The sequence below is a fragment of the Adelges cooleyi genome, unplaced genomic scaffold (genome assembly GCF_023614345.1).
Source record: "Adelges cooleyi isolate 19-005CV unplaced genomic scaffold, UGA_ACOO_1.1 ACOO_flye_CR_arks_rails_tigmint_CR_PRNA_394, whole genome shotgun sequence".
Classification (NCBI taxonomy): Eukaryota; Metazoa; Arthropoda; class Insecta; order Hemiptera; family Adelgidae; genus Adelges; species Adelges cooleyi.
In genome coordinates this window covers 302735-322169 of record NW_026096072.1, presented here as the reverse complement: position 1 = coordinate 322169, position 19435 = coordinate 302735, and the positions used below count along the sequence as shown (strand labels likewise).

The 19435-nt window shown below is 29.1% G+C and overlaps 4 protein-coding genes across 6 annotated transcripts; 2 read left to right on the top strand and 2 right to left on the bottom strand.

Moving 5' to 3' along the window:
• Positions 1 to 1880: 1880 nt before the first annotated feature.
• On the bottom strand, positions 1881 to 13272 carry LOC126841560 (V-type proton ATPase subunit H-like). Of its 2 annotated transcripts, XM_050578138.1 has the most exons (10): positions 13152 to 13272; positions 12478 to 12533; positions 4720 to 4799; positions 3755 to 3973; positions 3464 to 3669; positions 2818 to 2902; positions 2583 to 2761; positions 2267 to 2494; positions 2094 to 2207; positions 1881 to 1994 (listed from the first exon to the last, which is right to left on the bottom strand). In XM_050578138.1, exons 2-10 carry the CDS (start codon positions 12488 to 12490, stop codon positions 1943 to 1945), a joined length of 1176 nt encoding a protein of 391 aa, XP_050434095.1. In that variant the 5' UTR covers positions 12491 to 12533; positions 13152 to 13272; the 3' UTR covers positions 1881 to 1942. The 2 variants fall into 2 exon arrangements, with proteins under 2 accessions (XP_050434095.1, XP_050434096.1); XM_050578139.1 differs by lacking the exons at positions 4720 to 4799; positions 12478 to 12533; positions 13152 to 13272 and adding an exon at positions 4195 to 4277.
• Positions 5857 to 9954, top strand: LOC126841561 (uncharacterized). The gene is made up of 5 exons (XM_050578140.1): positions 5857 to 6035; positions 6156 to 6197; positions 6869 to 6958; positions 8605 to 8740; positions 9766 to 9954. Exons 1-5 carry the CDS (start codon positions 5937 to 5939, stop codon positions 9891 to 9893), a joined length of 495 nt encoding a protein of 164 aa, XP_050434097.1. The 5' UTR covers positions 5857 to 5936; the 3' UTR covers positions 9894 to 9954.
• Positions 13273 to 13479: 207 nt separating the features above from the next.
• On the top strand, positions 13480 to 14615 carry LOC126841564 (uncharacterized). Its single transcript, XM_050578145.1, has 4 exons — positions 13480 to 13698; positions 13789 to 13892; positions 13982 to 14209; positions 14282 to 14615. Exons 2-4 carry the CDS (start codon positions 13802 to 13804, stop codon positions 14437 to 14439), a joined length of 477 nt encoding a protein of 158 aa, XP_050434102.1. The 5' UTR covers positions 13480 to 13698; positions 13789 to 13801; the 3' UTR covers positions 14440 to 14615.
• On the bottom strand, positions 14534 to 18949 carry LOC126841563 (ATP-dependent RNA helicase vasa-like). 2 transcript variants are annotated; one of them, XM_050578143.1, is made up of 9 exons: positions 18634 to 18948; positions 17249 to 17672; positions 16445 to 16666; positions 15951 to 16127; positions 15683 to 15878; positions 15410 to 15613; positions 14939 to 15111; positions 14765 to 14869; positions 14534 to 14698 (listed from the first exon to the last, which is right to left on the bottom strand). In XM_050578143.1, the coding sequence occupies exons 2-9, from the start codon at positions 17627 to 17629 to the stop codon at positions 14663 to 14665; spliced, it is 1494 nt and encodes a 497-aa protein (XP_050434100.1). In that variant the 5' UTR covers positions 17630 to 17672; positions 18634 to 18948; the 3' UTR covers positions 14534 to 14662. The 2 variants fall into 2 exon arrangements, with proteins under 2 accessions (XP_050434100.1, XP_050434101.1); XM_050578144.1 differs by having other exon boundaries at positions 14557 to 14698; positions 14923 to 15111; positions 18634 to 18949.
• Between the last annotated feature and the right edge of the window lie 486 nt (positions 18950 to 19435).

The following is a 19435-nucleotide window of genomic DNA, read 5'->3' as shown; positions in this document are numbered from 1 at the left end:
AAGGAAATTCATTTCGTTGCAAAAAAATTAACGCATTTTACCGCTATTCAGTTCTCACCACATATAGTATAAAATAACTTTGTTATAATTGAATTATCTCGAAAAATTCAAACAAAGGTGTATACATAAACACCTCCATAACACCATATGAAATTCATTGATTGCATAAACAAACATACTGTTTGAAAAACTGTAAAAACTTAAATCGGGTTTTTCTAAACCTTTTTGATCATTACCTACAACTTGATTAAAAGCAATAATAATAATAATACAACACTTTAGAGCTGGTTTGAACGGCTATCATAGACGAGCCGTCATATGTGAATAAGTGTTTTTTTTCTTTAAATTTTACATAAAATATCATTATTTTCATCAAACACTAACTGGGGTTCTGAACATTTTTTAACAATATTGTTGATTCAAGTAAATTTAAGCAAACCACTTTAACAATGAGCAGATAACATAAAGGCATCGTTTGCCAAGGAAGTTTATTTTTTAAATTATAATTAGACTTATGACTAATGCAAAAATAATCACGTACAATATACATTACTTAGCAATAATTGTAATTTAGACTACGTAGAAACAGTTTTATTAAAGACTGGTGCAAGACAATGTTATTTGCAATAAAACGCTCATGTAAATTCAGAGCACACGTTTCATATTTGTACAATTGGAATTTTGTTTCTATATAAGAACATTTGTAACTATAATCATAATTTATAAAAAATTTAAAAAATTCTATTATAAACAAATACTTAAAACATGCTTACAGATGTTATATCTCCAATACTTTGTAAGTTGATATTTTTATTAACTTTTGTAGCAATCCTTAATCATGTACACGAAAATACAAGCTTGAATCACTCAAAACAAAACAAAATATGTACACATTTGCTACTCCTGAAACGTATATTTACTTGTACAGTTTAAAATCATAAACCAAATTTTACTTATTAAATATTTACGACCAGTCAATCCCGTACTTGCGGGAATAGCTATTCATATGTACCTCTTGAATTAACAATTAATGCAATTTCCTTAATTTTATTTTAATTGACAATTACTTCTGTTCAAGTGTCTGCGTCTCACTGTATATATTGTAGGTATACCGAAAATGGCACTCCGTTTAAAGTGTACCTAAGTAAACCAACCCGTGTTAGTATCGTCGGAGAATGGAAAGAATATTTTTATAAAACACGGTTTTCTTTTGTAGTTGTAGACAATATTTTAAAAAATTTTCCCAAAATTGTTCGATCTTTAAGATTAGGATATGTTACCATAAGCACTAAATCTACAACTGTAGTAAAATGATGAGTGTCTTGCATTAAATCAAGCACCCTGAGTACATATTTGATAAGGCTAAATGATTCTCAAACACATTACATTGAAATTAATTGTTTTCAGAAACGTATTTTTGTACACCTCAGTTAGGCCGTATTTTAAAATGATGATTTTTTCGACATTTTCGGAGTTAGTGCCGTGAAGGATTAAGTAATTTACAGATTTAAAAGAAATACGAAGATTGAAGCGATTGAGTTAAAAATATTACCGGCCATGTTCAATACTAATGTAGCTTTTATATATTAATAAAGATCAAATTAATTTGGCCTAATACTAATATAGTGCATTTTATACAATACAATTTACACTAGACCTAAATTTCTAAAATCTGTAATACTTTTGAATTATGAGTAAACTGTGCCAAACTCATAATTTAGTTTAAAAAAGAATAGTGAAAAACATTTTAAGATACCTACTTAGGCTATTTTGTATTTGATATTTAAATATTTGGCCAATTGTCTATTTTAATTCAACTATGTATGGTTAATGTATTTTGTATTTGTATAACTACATAACTACTAACAAATAATACAGGGACGAACTGAGACTTCAAGTCGAGTTTATATGAACACACGGCATTAAAGAACATGTTAGATTTTTAAGTCTTTCCGGTACTTTGTTCTTTTTCTAACTGACGTCCAAGGTATTCCCTAGAAATAATAGTAATGAAATATTTGTGTTTTTTTTTCTATGACAGCTTGTGATTAAACACATGTTGTGTATAACAAATTAATAATCTAATAACATACCAATTATGAACCATAAGCTTTTGAACAGCCAATAAAGCTTCGAAACGCACATCGGCATCCTCATGAGACAACAGCTGCATCACGAGTTGTTTTCCTCCGAGTTGTTCAACTACACTTTATTAAAATTAAAATACAAATCAGAATATCGAGACGATTTTTTTTATAATTCTTACTGTTTTCCACGAGGATAATGACGGACATACTCGCCAATGTCAAAGCTAGCTACACTTAAAACCAATGGATCTCGACTCGTTTCCAACAAATTTACTAAATTGCGCAACAGTTCATAATTCCGTTCATTGAGACGCGATGCATTTTCACGCCAGAACTGTGTAGATCTATGAACGGGACTCCATTTTAAACGGCCAGATTTTACTTCAGTGGCATATTCATCAAATGAGCTAGTTAATTTAAAAAAAAAAAATAAAGTGATTATGATATCACTACCTACAACAGCTGTAGTAAAATTATTTTTTAGTTTGATTTTACCTCAAATCTTTTACCGAGGCTTGGAGTCGCTCGTTCAAGAACTGAATGTCCTCAACTATGTCCTCGTCATTAAAATTTCTCTGTTCAAGAATACTCAGTTGTTTTAATACTTCACATTGGACCATAACGCTACAATGTTCTTTGGAAGTAGAGCTGTCCTCCGGCTTTTCTAGTAGGTTCTAAACAACAATGATCGTTATAAAAGAGACTATGTGGTTCATATGTTAAATATTACTCTGAAAACCGCAAGAATAATTCTGGTGACCTTCTCTTTGGCAGAATCGCCTAAAATGTCTGCCAATATCGGAATAACATTAAATCTGAAAATGATTTACATTATGAAGACCATAAGTAACATTTTTGTTTAATTCATCTAATATGGGATAAGATATGCACATATGTTAAATTTTACAATAGTAATTTTTGACAGATAACTTAATTTTTAAAGATTTTTGTTTGTTTGAAAAAGTTTTGACTTTTTGTTACATAAACAAAATTTAAACTCGTTGAAAAATGCTTATTTTAATGTGTTTTGGATTGACATTTATTATTAGTTAATGTAAAATTATATGAATTATATATGAAGGGCACAGGGGAAAAACGGTAGTTGTCCCATTATGAAAATTTTAGAGTATAGCAAAAACAAAGTTCGTGAAATCCTCTACCTCTTACATAAGAACAAAACAAATCACATTAAATGCTACTCTAATAATAAATGTATTTATTTAAACAATCTATTGACATAAATAAAAAAAGTTATTGGCATAAATTGAAAAAAACTATTTGAAAAAAAAAATGTTCATAATATGACAACTACCGTTTTTTCCCTGTGCCCCATCATCATATATCTATGAAAATTTCCCTTTTAGTAGTTATTTTACTCGTTTATTTGTCCAGCCAAACGAGGATTGAACGTCATGACCCAAACACAGAAGATCAATTGATATTGTATCTGGAAGTTAACCCGTCCAGACAATACACTTATCACAGCCGGCATGCCATCAACTGAAATAAACTCAGTTCTGTATTCATCACGGCGTAACAACATTTGTAAACAACGCGCAACCGATTGCATGTACTCATTATTCTAAAACACCCCACGGATAGTTAAAGTATTTTATTTTGAAATAATTTTTATGAAAAAACAAAAACAAATTTTACAATATGCTTACAGTCGACAACAGCTGCTCCTTAATCCAGTTCAAATAAAACTGGAGATCAGTTTTACTAATGTAATCCGTCGAGTAGCAAGCAACTTTAGCTAATATACGTGCTGACATATTGTTAATAAAACCATCAGCAGCATTCAACAAGTTCAAAAAGTTCTTACACACCGGTTCATTTCTCCGCAGAGCATATTCGTGAAATATTTCTGCTCGTGAATTTTCTTCCTAAAAACATGATAAAATATAGTATTTCTATAACAAATGGTATTGCCGTTGCTTATGCTCAGAGCGGTTTTAATTATCTACCATTAAACTACTTGTTTGCAACATTTTATTTATTTTAACTATAACTATGAAGTTAAAATTACTAGCGCATATATTGAAATAAAATATTAAATAAGATTATGTGTATTTGTTTTATGTGAAAATAAGTATCATTGACGTACTTTAAAATATGAAGTTTACATTCAATAAAGTGCCCCTTCAACTAATATTTAGGCAAATTGTAATAAGAGATAAGCGTAATGACTTATGGCATTTATAATAGAATTACTGTAAGTAAATCATCAATCAAAACGAGCACATATTGTATAGTCGATTCTTTAGATATATGTTCTAACAAACCAAAGAACGCTTCAGCTGCTTGTGCACGGTTATTATTTAAAATTTGGCCTCTATTTCTACTAGCGTCGTAGGTACTAATAAAATTGAACACTTCTTGCGATATAATTTGTGACCTATTAAAAACAAATATTATTTTATTATGGCCGATACAATGGCGAAAATAATTATTTTTAAGACATTATACTTCAAATAAGACGCCCAATTTAATTTTAAATTTCTTATTTCTGCCGCTTGTTGTTGTAACACGCTAGTAGCAGCAAACATATCTATTACATACATTTTTTTTAAAAACTTTTAGTAACTGGTACACGCCCTTTAAAAAATAAACGTTCAATATGTGCACTTACCAATGTTTTCTTCTGGGAAGGTTTGTAATTTACTGGCAACACTTCCGGTTTGAGCCATTTCTGTAGAGATATTTCGACGTCTATAAAGTAATAATTGAAATGAAGACAATAATATTGCTGAATCTTTCACAAGAATATCGCACAAAATGAATAATATAGACTATAGGGACATATAGTGAAGAATATAATATTACTATGGTTACTCTTAGATTTGATTTATAATATTCTTTTTGATAAGTGGATTGGAAGTTTAAATTACATTTTTCTATAAATTACAATTGCTACCAACACTATGATGACTACGAAATCAGTTTTATCTGCGCGCATTTCCCCACCGCACTTTCCCTCCAATCCTAACTTTAAAATTCTTATAACATTAAAAATAGTTATCCCAAACTGGTTGTCGACCAGTCATAATTTATAATGCATTATTCTTAATTTAAGAAATATATGCGTTACCATTTAAGTTTCAAAAGTTGATATTAATAAAACTAAGTTAGGAAGGGGTAAAAACAAATGAAAATTGTGGAAAATTGAGATTACATTGTATAAAAACAATATGAAAAAAAAAATGTAATTTCTTATTTAGCCCTATGAGATATTGAGTGACTCGTGATAAAAAAAAATCACCCTATATTATATTATGTATGTTATTCAAGGTTGATCACGAACGAACAGCTTATTATGGTTATATTTTAAGGAAATATTCAAAGAATTCTAGTTTGCTTACAATATATGTCCAAGTATATAATATAAGTAAACTTCAGAATTCTAAAATCAGTGTAAATTTTCCAAAAACTCAAGAAAAAAGTTTTGAATGGTTTGTGACTTAATGGATACTTAGGATTTTCAAGCTATGTTTGCCCAAAACCAGCAGTTAGTTCTTTAAGAAATTTGCGGTCGGTTTTCTAAAAAAATCAACGAAACGCCATAGGTACTCTATATTATACATGCGTCATACTATACTGTATTATTTGTTTTGAGCAAACAGTTTGTGTTGCCAAAAAAATCTTGTTTGAATCATACTTTTGAACATATTCTTGAATACATACTATTTGTTATTACAGCTAACAAAAAAAAAAAAACATTATTACCATATGTGTAAACCACAGTTCGTTTGAGTATTCTGCACACTAGCCACTGCATAGTATGAAAATGGTACATTTATTATTTTGTTACAAAAGGCACAGTTTAAATTTTTCAACTTGTAAAGAAAAATGAAGGCAAAATATCTAATTGTTATGCTTTTTATTATACTTATTAATAATTGTCAGACAGTAAAATCAGACGGATCTGATGAAGAGAAGTCTGAACAGGTAAACAGTTTTGTTGTGATTTTAAATAGAAAGGCGCAATTTAAATTGTTGAACTAGTAGAGAAAAATGAAGGCGAAATATCTAATTGTTTTGTGTTTTGTATTTATAAATAATTTTCAGACAGAAAAAACAGATGAATTGTTTGAAGAGATGGCTGAACAGGTAACCAGTTTTGTTTTTTACATGTACTATGAATTTTCTAACCTTCTAGTTTAAATGCTCATCTAAATATTCTCAACTCAACTCGACTCAAAAAGAATCCGGGGCAGTAATTTCTTTTTTTGAAGAAAACTAAATAAAATGATTACACAATAATTATTTAATCACTCTCAATTATACTAAATCTTGAAGATCTGAAAACTCTCCGTCCCAATTATCCTATGTCAACTTGTAATATTCTTTAAGAAAAATATGGAGATTTTCAAAGTATATTTTTTTTTATATACTTTAATAGATTATGAACGATAATTCCCTTATGACAGAAATATTCTAGTTAACAAAAAAAAAAAAAGAAGAAAACTCTTTTTGAAATACATTTTTGACAATTATTATTCAAACACACTGAATATGTCGTAAAACTTAGGTTGAAATTTTAATAACAGACAAATTATGAGGTTAGACTGAAAGTAAGTAATAAAAAATCAAGTTCATTCCTTTTTGTGCATTGAAATAAAAAAAACAATTTGAAATACCTTCTCAGCTATCGCAATGAAACTATTAAACGGCTTGCCGTAGGAAAGATAGAGTATCGATGCTACCAAAACTCTTATTTTAAATGATTCAACACAATTATTATTATTAATTGACTTATTAACTGTCAACTGTATGTTTAGGTAACTATTACTGATTGTCAGACAAGACAAAACGAATTAGATCTGATCGAAGCTCTATTTGACAATGACGTTGAAGAGGAAACTGATCTGGTAAGAATAATTACATGATTTTCTTTAAATCGCTAACACGTACGGGTGTTTTTCAAATCTTACAAAATTAATTGAACCCCCTTCCCAGTGTCGTAGAGGGCTGAAACTGGGCACAGACACTCATCTCAACGACAATACAATATCCTGTAATAATATTGGGACTCGGACATCCAGATCACCCATGACTATGTTGGGGGTCATTTTACTAAAATTTCACGTTTTTCTCAAATCTTACAAAATTAAATTAACCTACTTCCCAATATCGTAGAAGGCTGGAATTTAACCCAGACACCCATTTTGGATGAAAATACAATGTTCCGGCATCATATTAGGACCCGGACATCCAGGTCCCAAATGCCATTGGGTCGAAAATGGGGATCATTTCATTAAAATTCCATGTGTTTTTAAATCTTACAAAATTAATTTAGTAATCTATTCACAATTATTAAGTACCTTTACCAAGACTAAAAAGTAAAAAATAAAATAAATTAATAAAAAAACAACTTTTTTAAAAACATGGTTTTCTAAAAAAAAAAATAGTAAAAAGTGAACCAAAAAGTAAAAAATAAGTTTACAACAAAAACAATTTAACAATTAATTTTAGCACATTTTTTTAAAAATGTCAATTACTTTGAAAACAACCGAAAATTAACTACAATTTTGAATAATGTTAAACATCTTTAATTTCTTACTAAAAAGAAAAGCGTGAGCCTTATTCAACAAAGTCCAAATTCATGAGTTAAGAATTATGAAATGTATGTGTCACACAGTAAAAGTGAACCAAATTTAAATTACAAAAAAAAATTATATGAAATTTTATCTGATAAATTTATTAGGGACTTTGTTGAATAGGGCACACGTTTTTCATTTTAAGCAAAAATTAAAGCTGTTTAACATTGTTTAAAATTGTAGTTAACTTTCGGTTGTTTTCAAAGTATTTGACATTTAAAAAAAAATTTGCTACAATTGATTGGTAAATTATTTGTAGTAAATTATTTTTTTAATTTATCAATAAACATGAATGATTAAACATTTATATTACTAATATTTTCAAATAGTGTAACTATTTGTGTTTAATAGTTTAAATAAATAAATAACTCAATAATTAATAAACATTTAGCTTAAAAACGTTGATTACTTCTCACTTTCCTAATACTTTTGGTTTGGATAGCACAGTCCAAACCAAAAGCCAGCACGGCTTTTCATAAATGTTTAATGGGTACACCACTATATTGAACCTAAAAAAAAAGTAGCATTAGGAAATGTTTGCCATCGATATAGTATTAAGTTTATACTTTTAATTTTTAAGTTACAGTTATTTACGATTTGCTTTAACAACAACATTAGCTCATTCATAATGGGAAAACACTTATTTTGTGAAAACAATATTTTCGTAAGATTTACCTTGTTATTTTACCTTGTTTCAGAATCAAAAACATTTACAATACTGACTTAAATTTTCGATTAAAAAAAATATATTTTTTATCTAGATTTTTTTAGATTTAATCGATATCCAATCCTCTAAAGTACATATTATATTTATTGTCGATATTGTTTATTTATGGTCGATAAGTTATGATGGTTAAAACTCAATTTCATAGAATTTTGTTAATTCAAATTTAACGAAAGCCTTAAAAATATTTCAGGTGATAGATGCAATATGGGATATTTCGGACAACAAGAAAAACGGATCCATTCCTATTAGACGTTTGGCCCATAACATATTCGGTACACACCGCGAAAACATATCTGGCTGGTTAAAAGAACATCGAGGGTTAATCTGTAACTATGATTTTATGTATTCAGTATTTTATTTACCATTTGATTACTACACAAACTATAAAGATTGGGCTGAAATGCGGATGTTTCCATCTTTAGTGTTATAGAGAGAGTCGCTGGATTTTAAAATAATAATTTATTGTATCTTACATACTTTTTTTTGTATTTTGCGTGGACATAATTTTACATTTTATAAGCCGGGGTACAACGTTATTCCTATGAAGGTTTCCAAGTGCATTAAAACAAAGTAGTATCTCACATTAATACTCAATAATAGCAAGTGCTAAGCCCTCCTCCTTCTTGACAGTAGGCCAATCGGGTAAGGTGAGTTTTGCACTTATTCTGAGTGACTTACAATACATACGATTCTTGTGTAGTATAATTCTATCTACAACCCATTCCCATTAAAAATGTTGAAAACTGATATTTTTCAGCCGAATCTATACCATATTATCATAGTTCAACTTCTATAATTTTATTAATGTGCATTTTTTATTTCATACAAGAGAAAATTGGGAAATTCTGTATTTTTTTTAAAACTTCAGATGTAATAAAAAAAAAACACGTTGACGTTCTGTTAAAAAATTTTAGCCGATATAGATACAACGGAAATATTTTTACAAAACTGTATAATTTATTTATTAGAAGATAAAATAGAGTTGGGGTTAAGTAAATGTATGTTTTTTGATTTGGTTTTCTTTCACAAAAATGTTTGGTAGTTCAATTAGTTTTACAAAATAATTATGCCAACAAAAATGTATATATCTACAATACATAATGTAACATCCTTTTACAAATATTACTTAACATTTTGAAATGTTAGATTCTTCTAAAATAATGTAAAAAAACAAAAATAATAAGAGGACAGTGCTCAGTGGGGTCAGATCATAGAGGGGATGGAGTATATGGGTAACGGGGAATTCACAGGTTTTTAAAAATTAATGGTTACCTATAAGGAATTAGTCTAAGGTGAATATAACTATTTTAATATTTTATTAATTTTAATCTAGTATATTTCAAAATGTTAGTTGTAGATAACAATATAGGAAGAATAAACCAGACCAACTTTAAATTGTTGTTGTATGCCACTATAAGTCTTCCGGAGCTAAAAGATATTTATATCAAGTTGAAGAGAGCCAGGGATGCACTTCATTAAATATTGTACAGTGATAAATATAAAGCAACATTTGAAACTTTTTAAATATAAACACTTTATTTAACTTCAACACATAAGAACAGAGTTTTTATTTCATTGAGAAGGTATTAATTAGTTTAACTAATTAATAATGCCACTAGAAGGCTCTTGATACCAACTTACGGTTAGAGAATGAGAGTAATCAACAAATAATTAATTGATTTCGTCTTCACGTCTTGCAATCTTGTCTTACATACAACACGAACGAGTAAAATGAACCGTTTCCCTAACAATTGTTTTTTTTATAGAACACTGATAATTACTATAATGCGATTCGGAAAATATGTTTACATTTTTTAATTTTAATAAACACAGTAGTATCGCTGTGAGCCAATTTTTATTGCGTATAATATAATATTAATATCCCCAAAAAAACCTAACCGTGAAAAAAGGGCCAAATTCCATACCCCAAAAAAAAAATCAGTCTATCAAAGTAGTAATATCTACATTGCGTACAAGTCTGCCTTTTCTTTAGTTCACAAACTCACTTCACTCCTACTTTCATGAGCCACAATATTTTTTTATTTATATTGCTGAAACACTTAGCCAGTTTCTGAATGGGGCATACAAAAGACTTGGCCACAATGTAACACTACTTTGATGGGCTGACTATTTTAAGAGGGGAGCTGGAGCTTTTTTTTTCTACTGAGTTCTCTCTTTCCCATCGCCCACTGACCACTGTATTTGAATACAAACGGTACTGATGTTTCATGCCTCATTTAGAAACCGACCAAATGTTAAGCAAAAAAAAAAAATGTAGAATCGCAATGGTTGCTACCGAGAAATTTGCTGCTAAAAATAACAAAGCCATGTCTGCTCTTAGAGTAATATCTTTATCCTAGTCTGGTAGACAATTTTGTGGGAAAAAAACAGAAACAGTACGGGTTGTAAGCTTTAGATTATTCGCGATTTGGGAACACGGCGATTAAACAGTAACTTGGAATCATTTAAGTAGTGCTGTATTTTTCTAGATAACGTATGTGTATGGATAAACAATAATAGTTTTACACCTTTTGGTATTTATTTGTTTAACGGGCTTGTCGCCCGTGTTGCTTAAAAAAACCATATTAAGTGTCGTCAAAGAATTCCAATAATATAGCAAAATGTAATGCATTGTTTATGGTTGTAGACAATATTTAACAAAATCTAACCATATACTTACAAAATTGTAAAATTATTAGAAATACACGTCTTAACAGTAGTTAATAGTTCTCTTTTTCAAATTGTGTCGGTATTGGTTGCCGAGTTTGTTAAGCATATCCCAAGTTGGTCACATAATGAATAAATTATTTAATGCGGTCAAATTTTATTATGACTGTTCCCCCTACAAATCATGATTTTTTAATCAAATTTTGAAATACCTTCCGAAAAAACTTCCTCTTTTCTATGAACTGTGTTTTAAAAATTTGTAAAACTATTATCATAAGTAGGCCGGTGTTTACTTTTAATTTGCATACTTTGTTTTGCGTAGCCTATAAAAATTTTTTGAAAAAATTTTTGTTTATTATACAACACAATATTCAAGTTTTATTTTGCATATTTTTGTATTTTCTAGAACTTTTTTGCCTTTGAAACTTAAACGTTATGGTATCTACATTTTTTTCGAACATTTTTAAATTTTAAAAACAATTTGCTAAAAATGTTAACTTGTCGATTACAGTTTTGAACAAATAGTTATTTAAGTTAAAAAAATTAAAATTCAATAGTGGATCTTGAAAATTGTACATAAATGGTAGTTTTGTGTCCATGAAATTAGTTTTTATTTAAGCTTAAAAGGTCCGTTTATAGTTTATTCAGGTCAACAAAATGTGTCCATTGAAATCATTAATATGCTTCAATAACAAAGGGAACAAAAATAGTAAAAGTAATTTTCGCATATCCCTGGTCGTCCCTTCAGGAGTATGGCTAACATATTAATAATAAAAGAAAAACATTGAATTAGTAAGGCAGAAATAAGCTAAACAATAAAATGTGTAAATTTCAAACTGGGTTCTCCATAAAAACACTTAGAAAAACTAAAAAGAAAGAGGTAAAATTTCATTGATAAGTCGAAAAAAACGGAAAATTATCTAATTTTTACACACAATTATTTCAACTAATTATTACTGTGTTCGTTTTTCGATTTAAATAATATTCATTTATATATAATAATAATTTATTCTTATCTTTCGTGCTATTGTTATTGTATTTGTCTTATCTTTTTAAACCTGATGTCAATTTAACAGAATATTTGATGTAATTTGTCTTAATTTTTTTAACTTAAAATAATTATTTCTATAAATCTATAAAAGAATGTTGTAAAGATAATCTTGCGCCTCCAATGGCCCTCCACACGAGTATTCTCAGTGATTAAGTATTTCTTATCGAGAAAATATGAAAAAAAACCCAATGTGAGAATGGCCTAAATTTAATCTATGATTAGTTCATATATTTCGTAGGGCGGCATATCTCAAAGGTGACAAAATTGGAGTTTGTCTAGGTTGAAATATTGTCTTACGCCGGTCTTGATAATTAATAATATAATTTATAAAACCTCAGTACTTACCTTCTTTTTCCATAATCGATTGCCTTTTCCTTACTATTCCTATTTCAATTCAAGGTCTGAAATGTATTTGAAATAATTAGTAAAATTAAATCGTTTGACTATCAGAAAACTATGGTAAGTTTATCTTTACCTATGACTCGCGTTAATGGCCAGTTATGATATACTATTATTAGTTACTGCCAGTATTATACAAATAGGACGATTTGCAGTATTGAGGATTCAATATTTTTTTTTAAAACCTACATAATAATCATTGTTATCAACATAATTTAGTAAACCCATATTTTATGTACATTTATCCTAAATAAGTTTATCAGAATTGTTTAGAATTAAAAAAAAAAAACATTTAAATCAAAAATTAATTCTGGTAACGTGGGGTTTCGGGTTAAATCATTTATTCGGCTATACGGTGCTAAGTCCTGTTCTTTTGCTAGACATTTGATTTTTAAAACGGCTGCAAAAAAAAAAAGACACTTAAATTGTTTTCAATGAAATTAAGATCAAACCCACACCACGTTGATATATTGTTATTAGGTCACCTAGATTAGTCACTACCTATACTGCATGTAGATTAAAAATGATCTTAAAATTTAAAAAAATAGTACCTATCTATGTTGAAACGTTAAGTGTTCGATGAGAGTATTTTTCAGGGCTGTATAACATTGTATACTTACATAGTAGATGATAAATGGTAATGATCCAAAGTACATTGGTAGTTCTAAATTTTTTTTTTTGTAGTAGTAAAGTTATGAAATTTTATTATTATAATACAATAACGGTAATAGCCTTTCTAGGGTACTCCGTTAAGAAATAAGTTAAATCAGAAGTTAGAACTCGGCTGACGACTCACGACTGAGAGTTGGTTTTTCGATATTCGAATAACAGAATGGCATCAGTGTGACCACATAGCAGATATCGATAACAACAATACATTTTGTAATATTATCATTTCTAGTTGGGCATTATCAATTTTGCAATGTTATCTCCGTCCCACAGGCCGCAACAACTGTTGTCTATTAGGTACAGTCTAGTTACTACATTTAATATATTTTATACTTACTTAATTGTAGAAGTTACTTCGTACTTGACATTTTGTTCCATAAGTGTGGATTTCAGTACTAACTACAAATTAATAGTTTTTGATATAACCGTATTTGAAATTTATAAAATTGGGTTCAGAAATTGTAAGTCACCGACTGGCTCTCGACAAAAATCACAAGGGTAATTATTTCTTTTCATTTCAACGTCGTTTTTATTATTTACCTATAATTAGATGCTTTTATAATTTTATTTAAATTTTTTTTGGTCCAGAAATACTGTTCTAATGGAGGTCGATCCGGGCGAAGTCCAACGACAGTTGGAAGCATTAGGTTATGAAAACATTGAACCGTATTTACTACAACATTTTATAAAAGGTAAACGTGGGTATAGTTCAACATAGATTATGCGCCATTGACCAAATACAAATTAACATGTTGTTATATTTTGCACGACGGATATCTAGATCTGAAGAAATTAATTAAGTATGAAAAAAAACACGAGGACAAAGAAAACACATCAACGGTCAAGACAAGTACAACCAATAATAAATGTATAGATGCAAAACAGAAACTACCCGTTCCAGAAACAAGTTGTAAAAACTGGTGTTGTATAAACAAAAATAAAAATGTATTCGAACGATTGTCTTGTTCAAAATCAGTTTCGTCTGTAGGAGTTCAAACGGAAGAAAATTGTAAAAAACCAATACCAAGTTATTACAATATTATCATTGGTTTTATAAAGTTTTTAAATGGTGTTTTAACAGATTCAAAATATTCAGTCATCTTAAGAAAAAGACCAAGGGGTCCTGTAGCACTTCACCAGTTTTACCAGTTGGAGTGGCGCAACCATAAAGCACCGGGTGAAAAAAAACACGATCGGCTTAGGTGGACAATCAGACAAAATATGATGTTACGTAAATAACCCAGCTAAGTTATTATTGTTTAGATAATAATAATTTAAAACTAAACTATATTTTTGTTTATAGAAAATGTTTTTTTTATATATACACAATACTTAAACGATCGATTGTTTTAATTTTAAAAATAAAAAATATACAACAAATGTTATCTAGATATGTATACGAGGTATTCAAATTATTTTAAAGTAATAATAACGATTGAAGTCTTGAAAATTCAAATTCATGCTACCAATCTTCTTCTTCGTTGAATGAAGAGAAATTCTACAACAGAAATTTTTGTAAATAAATAAAATATAATTAAAACCTAAATAATATTGTCAACTTTACCAGTCTTATATCAGTTCCTCCAAACTGGTCACACTCGTCTGGAAGTTTTTGTTCGTTGATTTCTTTTCCTATGGTTTTTAGCCAATGAGGTATCTCTTGATTGGCCTAAAAATTTAACAACGATAATATCGATAAGAGTAATGATAAAATGTACACACATTTTAATGAGAATACCATTGCTAGTATCTTGATCAACGGTTGTGCCAACATGTAATCGTAATCGACATCGAAAAACGATGTAGCTTTCCCTTGATTTCCAACTCTACCGGTACGTCCGATCCGGTGTACATACTCTTCAATCGTATCGGGCAAATCAAAGTTGATTACGTGGCCGACATTTTTGATATCTACACATTGACCAAATATTAATTGAAATGTTTCATAAAATTAAATTATATTTTTATTAAAAATAGTGTACGATTCATGCGATTGATAAAGCGCAAACAATCAAAAAAATTAACCGTACAATAAAAATGTGGACAGGTTAACAGCATATTGGAGAATAGTTTCACAGTGCGATATTTTTTTTTTAATTTTAAGCTAATTACATCTTATCTTCCAATATCTACACTTATCCTATGGGGGTAGGTTATTCTATAGGCCTATATAATTATTTTTTGTGCTGAGCTCTTTTTCAAAACGTACCTAATCCTCGTGCAGCCACCGATGTAGCGACAAGTATATTCCGCTTTCCAGAAACAAAGTCTTGTAAAGATTGTTCTCTATATTCTTGCAGTCGATCGCCGTGAATGCTTGTCGAAGGAAAGTTTTTTTCGCATAGATAAGTGGCTAGAAAGTCTGCCGTCCATTTATGTTTAACAAACACTATAGTTCCTTTGCTACGGTCAGCTAATAATTCAAACAAAAAAGGATTCATAATTAATTGGTTATTTACAATTTTGTTGTTTGCCTATATACCATCATTTAAAACATGAATTAGTGTTATTCGTTTTTTGAGCTTATTGACTTGACGAATATCCTGTATGACGTCTTTCGATGCACTACTAACGATGCCTACCGCCAAAAATAAATAATTCTTATTCAAATAGGATGCCGCCAGATGTTGTATGACGTCGGGCAACGTTGCAGAAATCATAATAGTCTGTCGCTTTATCTAAAAACAATAATGTTCAAACGGTTTATTAAAATCATTATAATAGTTTCCTTTGATTCAGGTACTACTTACGACTGAAGGCATGGAAAAATGATCGAGAATTTTATCCACATCAAATTTCATGTCCTCGTCTAACATCTTGTCGGCTTCATCCAAAACCAAAACTTTTACCGATGCGAAGGAGATGAACCCGTGTTGTATGAATTCGTTTAATCTGCCCGGCGTAGCGATGAGTATGTGACAACCTCTCTAATGTAAATAAAATATTATAATAAACTATGTTAGTAGAATTTTGTTAAATAATATGTGCAGGGCTGCCATTTAAAACAAACAAGTGAAAAGGGACAAACAAAATTTTATTATCTACATATTCTATAGAATATTATATATTATAATATTTTTTCTTTAATGTTTGTTTACAATTAAATATAAAGTAATAAATATACATGTATTTTTTTAATATTGAATTTAGATATATTTTACATGCTTGACTCTGCAAGTAATTATTTTAAAATAAAAACTAATTTAAAGCCTTTTTTGTTGGGGGGGGGGTTTTAAATACTTACAAGAATTTGAGACTTTTGGTGAGGGACGAGAGTTCCACCGTAACACAGTAACGAAGAAATTCCTGTACCTCTAGCTAATTTCAATACCACAGTTTTGATTTGAACGGCCAACTCTCTTGTGGGTGCCATAATAACGACTTGCGGTTCGCTGTGATTGTTGTCTCTGACTACTTTGGAAGGATTAGCAAGTAAATTTTGTAGAATCGGTAAAACAAAAGCTACCTAGAAAATATATATAAATTTTAAATTGTTAGTTTAAAATATAAATAAATTTTACTAATAAATAATTATAAAAATTATTGATTTTTGCCAGTAAAATATGATAAAATATCTAATTGATCAGTCATAAACTACTAAACGATATTCATCAGCCACTTATGTGTTACGTAGCATTTGGATACGACATTAAACAATTGTTGAAATCGTAATAAATGTCATTAAAAATAAATACCCATTAGGTACAAGTTAAAAGTATAATTAAAAAAAGTAAAATGTTTGATAGATAACGAAAGTAGTGGAAAAATATACTAATCTAAAACCGGCCACAGTCAATTGTTGTAGTTTATATAGTTCCTAAGCGGTTCTATTGAATTATTCAAAAAGAATGTTTATTTGTAAATAGAATTATAATAAACTTCAAACCCCTTTTGGCTGAGACAGTTATGATAAAAATGTTTTAATGTAATAATTTAATGTACATTATGTCAACATAGGAATAAAAGATACAAATTTTACCCGAAATAAAATAAAAAGATGATTAAATGTAATAATGGTTTGTATATATTACTAACATAACTTACTTACCGTTTTTCCAGACCCAGTTTGCGCAGCAGCCATTAAGTCTCTTCCAGACAAGATAATCGGTAAAGTATGTTTTTGTATGGGAGTCGGCTTATGGAATTTACATTTCTTAATGTTTTCCATTAATATATCTTGCATGTTGTCACAGGCTTCGAAGCTTTCGATTCCTTTTGGCACATCTTTACCGCTTATTTTCACTTCAACTTCGTTTAATTTTTCAAAATTTATACCAGAATGAATTCCAGTTGCGTACAAACTTTCATCATTTTCATCGATTTCGGGAGGAACATAAGTTGATTTGGGAACAATATACACGAACCCATCGTTTACAGATTCTCTAGACAATTGTGATGAATTTATTAAATCATCTTCAGTGTCAAACATTATGAACAGCTGACACTAGTGTATTTGACACTATATTGCAAATCTGAAACAATTAAAAGCTATAATTGAATTACATTATTTTAGCTTATGTTAGCAATCAGTGATGGCGTTCACTGTAAAAGATAGAAGGTATATAAATGCCAGTCGTGATGATCTAGAGATCAAAACGTAAACTAATGTCTCGTGACTAATATCGGAAATTAAAATATACACTGTAAATGGAAAATGCACATATTGGGATTTGGCAGTCATTTTTTAGGATTTTGTAACAGTTTAATTGTTTTTTAATAAAAGCACTTTAATATTTATTGGTATGTATATCAAAAAATAAAAAATAAATAAATGTATTTATCAACCTTACAATAAAAAGGAAATAGATTGTTACACAAGCCCAGTGATTGAAAATGTTACCGAGCAAAAATATTAATAGTATGATATTCTGATAGTTTAACTGGTTTAACTTGTAAAAAAAAAGTCAATTAAAAACATTTTAAAGTTAAGATAACATGCTTTCTGGAACGAAACCTTTATATTGTTTCAAAAGGCATGATAAAACTATGAAATGTTTTTAATTAATTTTTTTTTTTTACAAGTTTAAAATTGGTTAAGCTATTGAAATACCAAGCTGTATACAATTTGAATCAACATTCGATGATACGTAGTTATAACAAATAATATAAATTTTTGCTTGATAACGTTATCAATCCTGCATAAAACGGATTGATTGCTACGGCTTACACAGTGATTGGCAAGTAACAATCATTTGTACTAATTAATAATATACTAATGTCTATAGGCATCACAAAATGTTATTAGAAATAATAGTAAATTACTTTAAAACTGAGCTACATGCGTTCTATCTCGATAACACGTATGTACACTCAATGTATAAAATTCATATGGAAATTTGAATTTCTTTGAAATTGTGCTTAACGACTGGCTTTGCGAGCAGTCAATCTATAAACCGGAAGGATAAACTTCTCAAGTATAGTGAATGTACTTACCCAATTTAAGTTATATCGTGCTCGTGTACTCGATCACAAGTCAGCTGTCGGTCAATCGACTTTTTTAGATTTTATTTAAAATTTGTCATTTTAAAACGCAAACAGACCACAAAACTGACACCACCGATCACGGTTAAAATTAATACCTTAAAATTTCAATAGAGAATGTAAATAATCTAAACATGATAAAAATTACAAAAACGTTATCTAAACTATTTGCATAATAATTATTTTGCCGGTTTTACTCCCACTTGAGCTGTAGCTTAGCTGATCTGTCAGTCAAGCTACGCAAGTGGGAGTAATCGCATGTTATGCAGGTAAAAAATAAAGTCTTAATAATATTTAAGATTGCTACCGTTATCATTACTTAAGACGTATGATAAGATGTTAAGTGATTACAAGACGTGACACTTCGTAGTGAACATATTGTAGTTAGACTCGAAAGTCGGAAGGAATCATAGATAAGAAATTGATTATTGCGTACCGTAAAATGTGGTGAATTGCGACCGAAGGGTGTTTTATAAAATATGCAGATTAGTCTTAAATTTTGGACTATTAATATGATTTTTATATATTATGTCAAAAAAAAAAACAATTTTTAAAAGCCAGATTTTTATATAATATTATTATTGTATAAAAAAAAAAAATTTACCTCCGTGTCTTATCAAAAACATAATAGTCACATGATAACAATTCCTAATTCCTACTTACTTCTTCATTAGTCAACATGAAAACTCTTGGAAAATAATTATACACAAACGTATTATTTGAAAATGTAATGTTAAAAGTGTATTGTAATAAA

Coding starts and splice junctions, on each gene's coding strand:
- LOC126841560 (XM_050578138.1), bottom strand. Junction 2,495..2,582: donor GCCTCGGTAAAAGATTTGAG/GTAAAATCAAAC, acceptor TAAATTAACTAG/CTCATTTGATGAATATGCCA. Junction 2,208..2,266: donor CATTATCCTCGTGGAAAACA/GTAAGAATTATA, acceptor ATTTTAATAAAG/TGTAGTTGAACAACTCGGAG.
- LOC126841564 (XM_050578145.1), top strand. CDS start 13,802: ATGGAGGTCGATCCGGGCGAAGTCCAACGACAGTTGGAAGCATTAGGT. Junction 13,893..13,981: donor ACTACAACATTTTATAAAAG/GTAAACGTGGGT, acceptor ACGGATATCTAG/ATCTGAAGAAATTAATTAAG. Junction 14,210..14,281: donor AGTTCAAACGGAAGAAAATT/GTAAAAAACCAA, acceptor GTGTTTTAACAG/ATTCAAAATATTCAGTCATC.
- LOC126841563 (XM_050578143.1), bottom strand. CDS start 17,629: ATGTTTGACACTGAAGATGATTTAATAAATTCATCACAATTGTCTAGA. Junction 16,667..17,248: donor AAACTGGGTCTGGAAAAACG/GTAAGTAAGTTA, acceptor TATATTTTCTAG/GTAGCTTTTGTTTTACCGAT. Junction 14,699..14,764: donor GAGGAACTGATATAAGACTG/GTAAAGTTGACA, acceptor TTTCTGTTGTAG/AATTTCTCTTCATTCAACGA.
- LOC126841561 (XM_050578140.1), top strand. CDS start 5,937: ATGAAGGCAAAATATCTAATTGTTATGCTTTTTATTATACTTATTAAT. Junction 6,036..6,155: donor ATGAAGAGAAGTCTGAACAG/GTAAACAGTTTT, acceptor AATAATTTTCAG/ACAGAAAAAACAGATGAATT. Junction 6,198..6,868: donor TTGAAGAGATGGCTGAACAG/GTAACCAGTTTT, acceptor CTGTATGTTTAG/GTAACTATTACTGATTGTCA.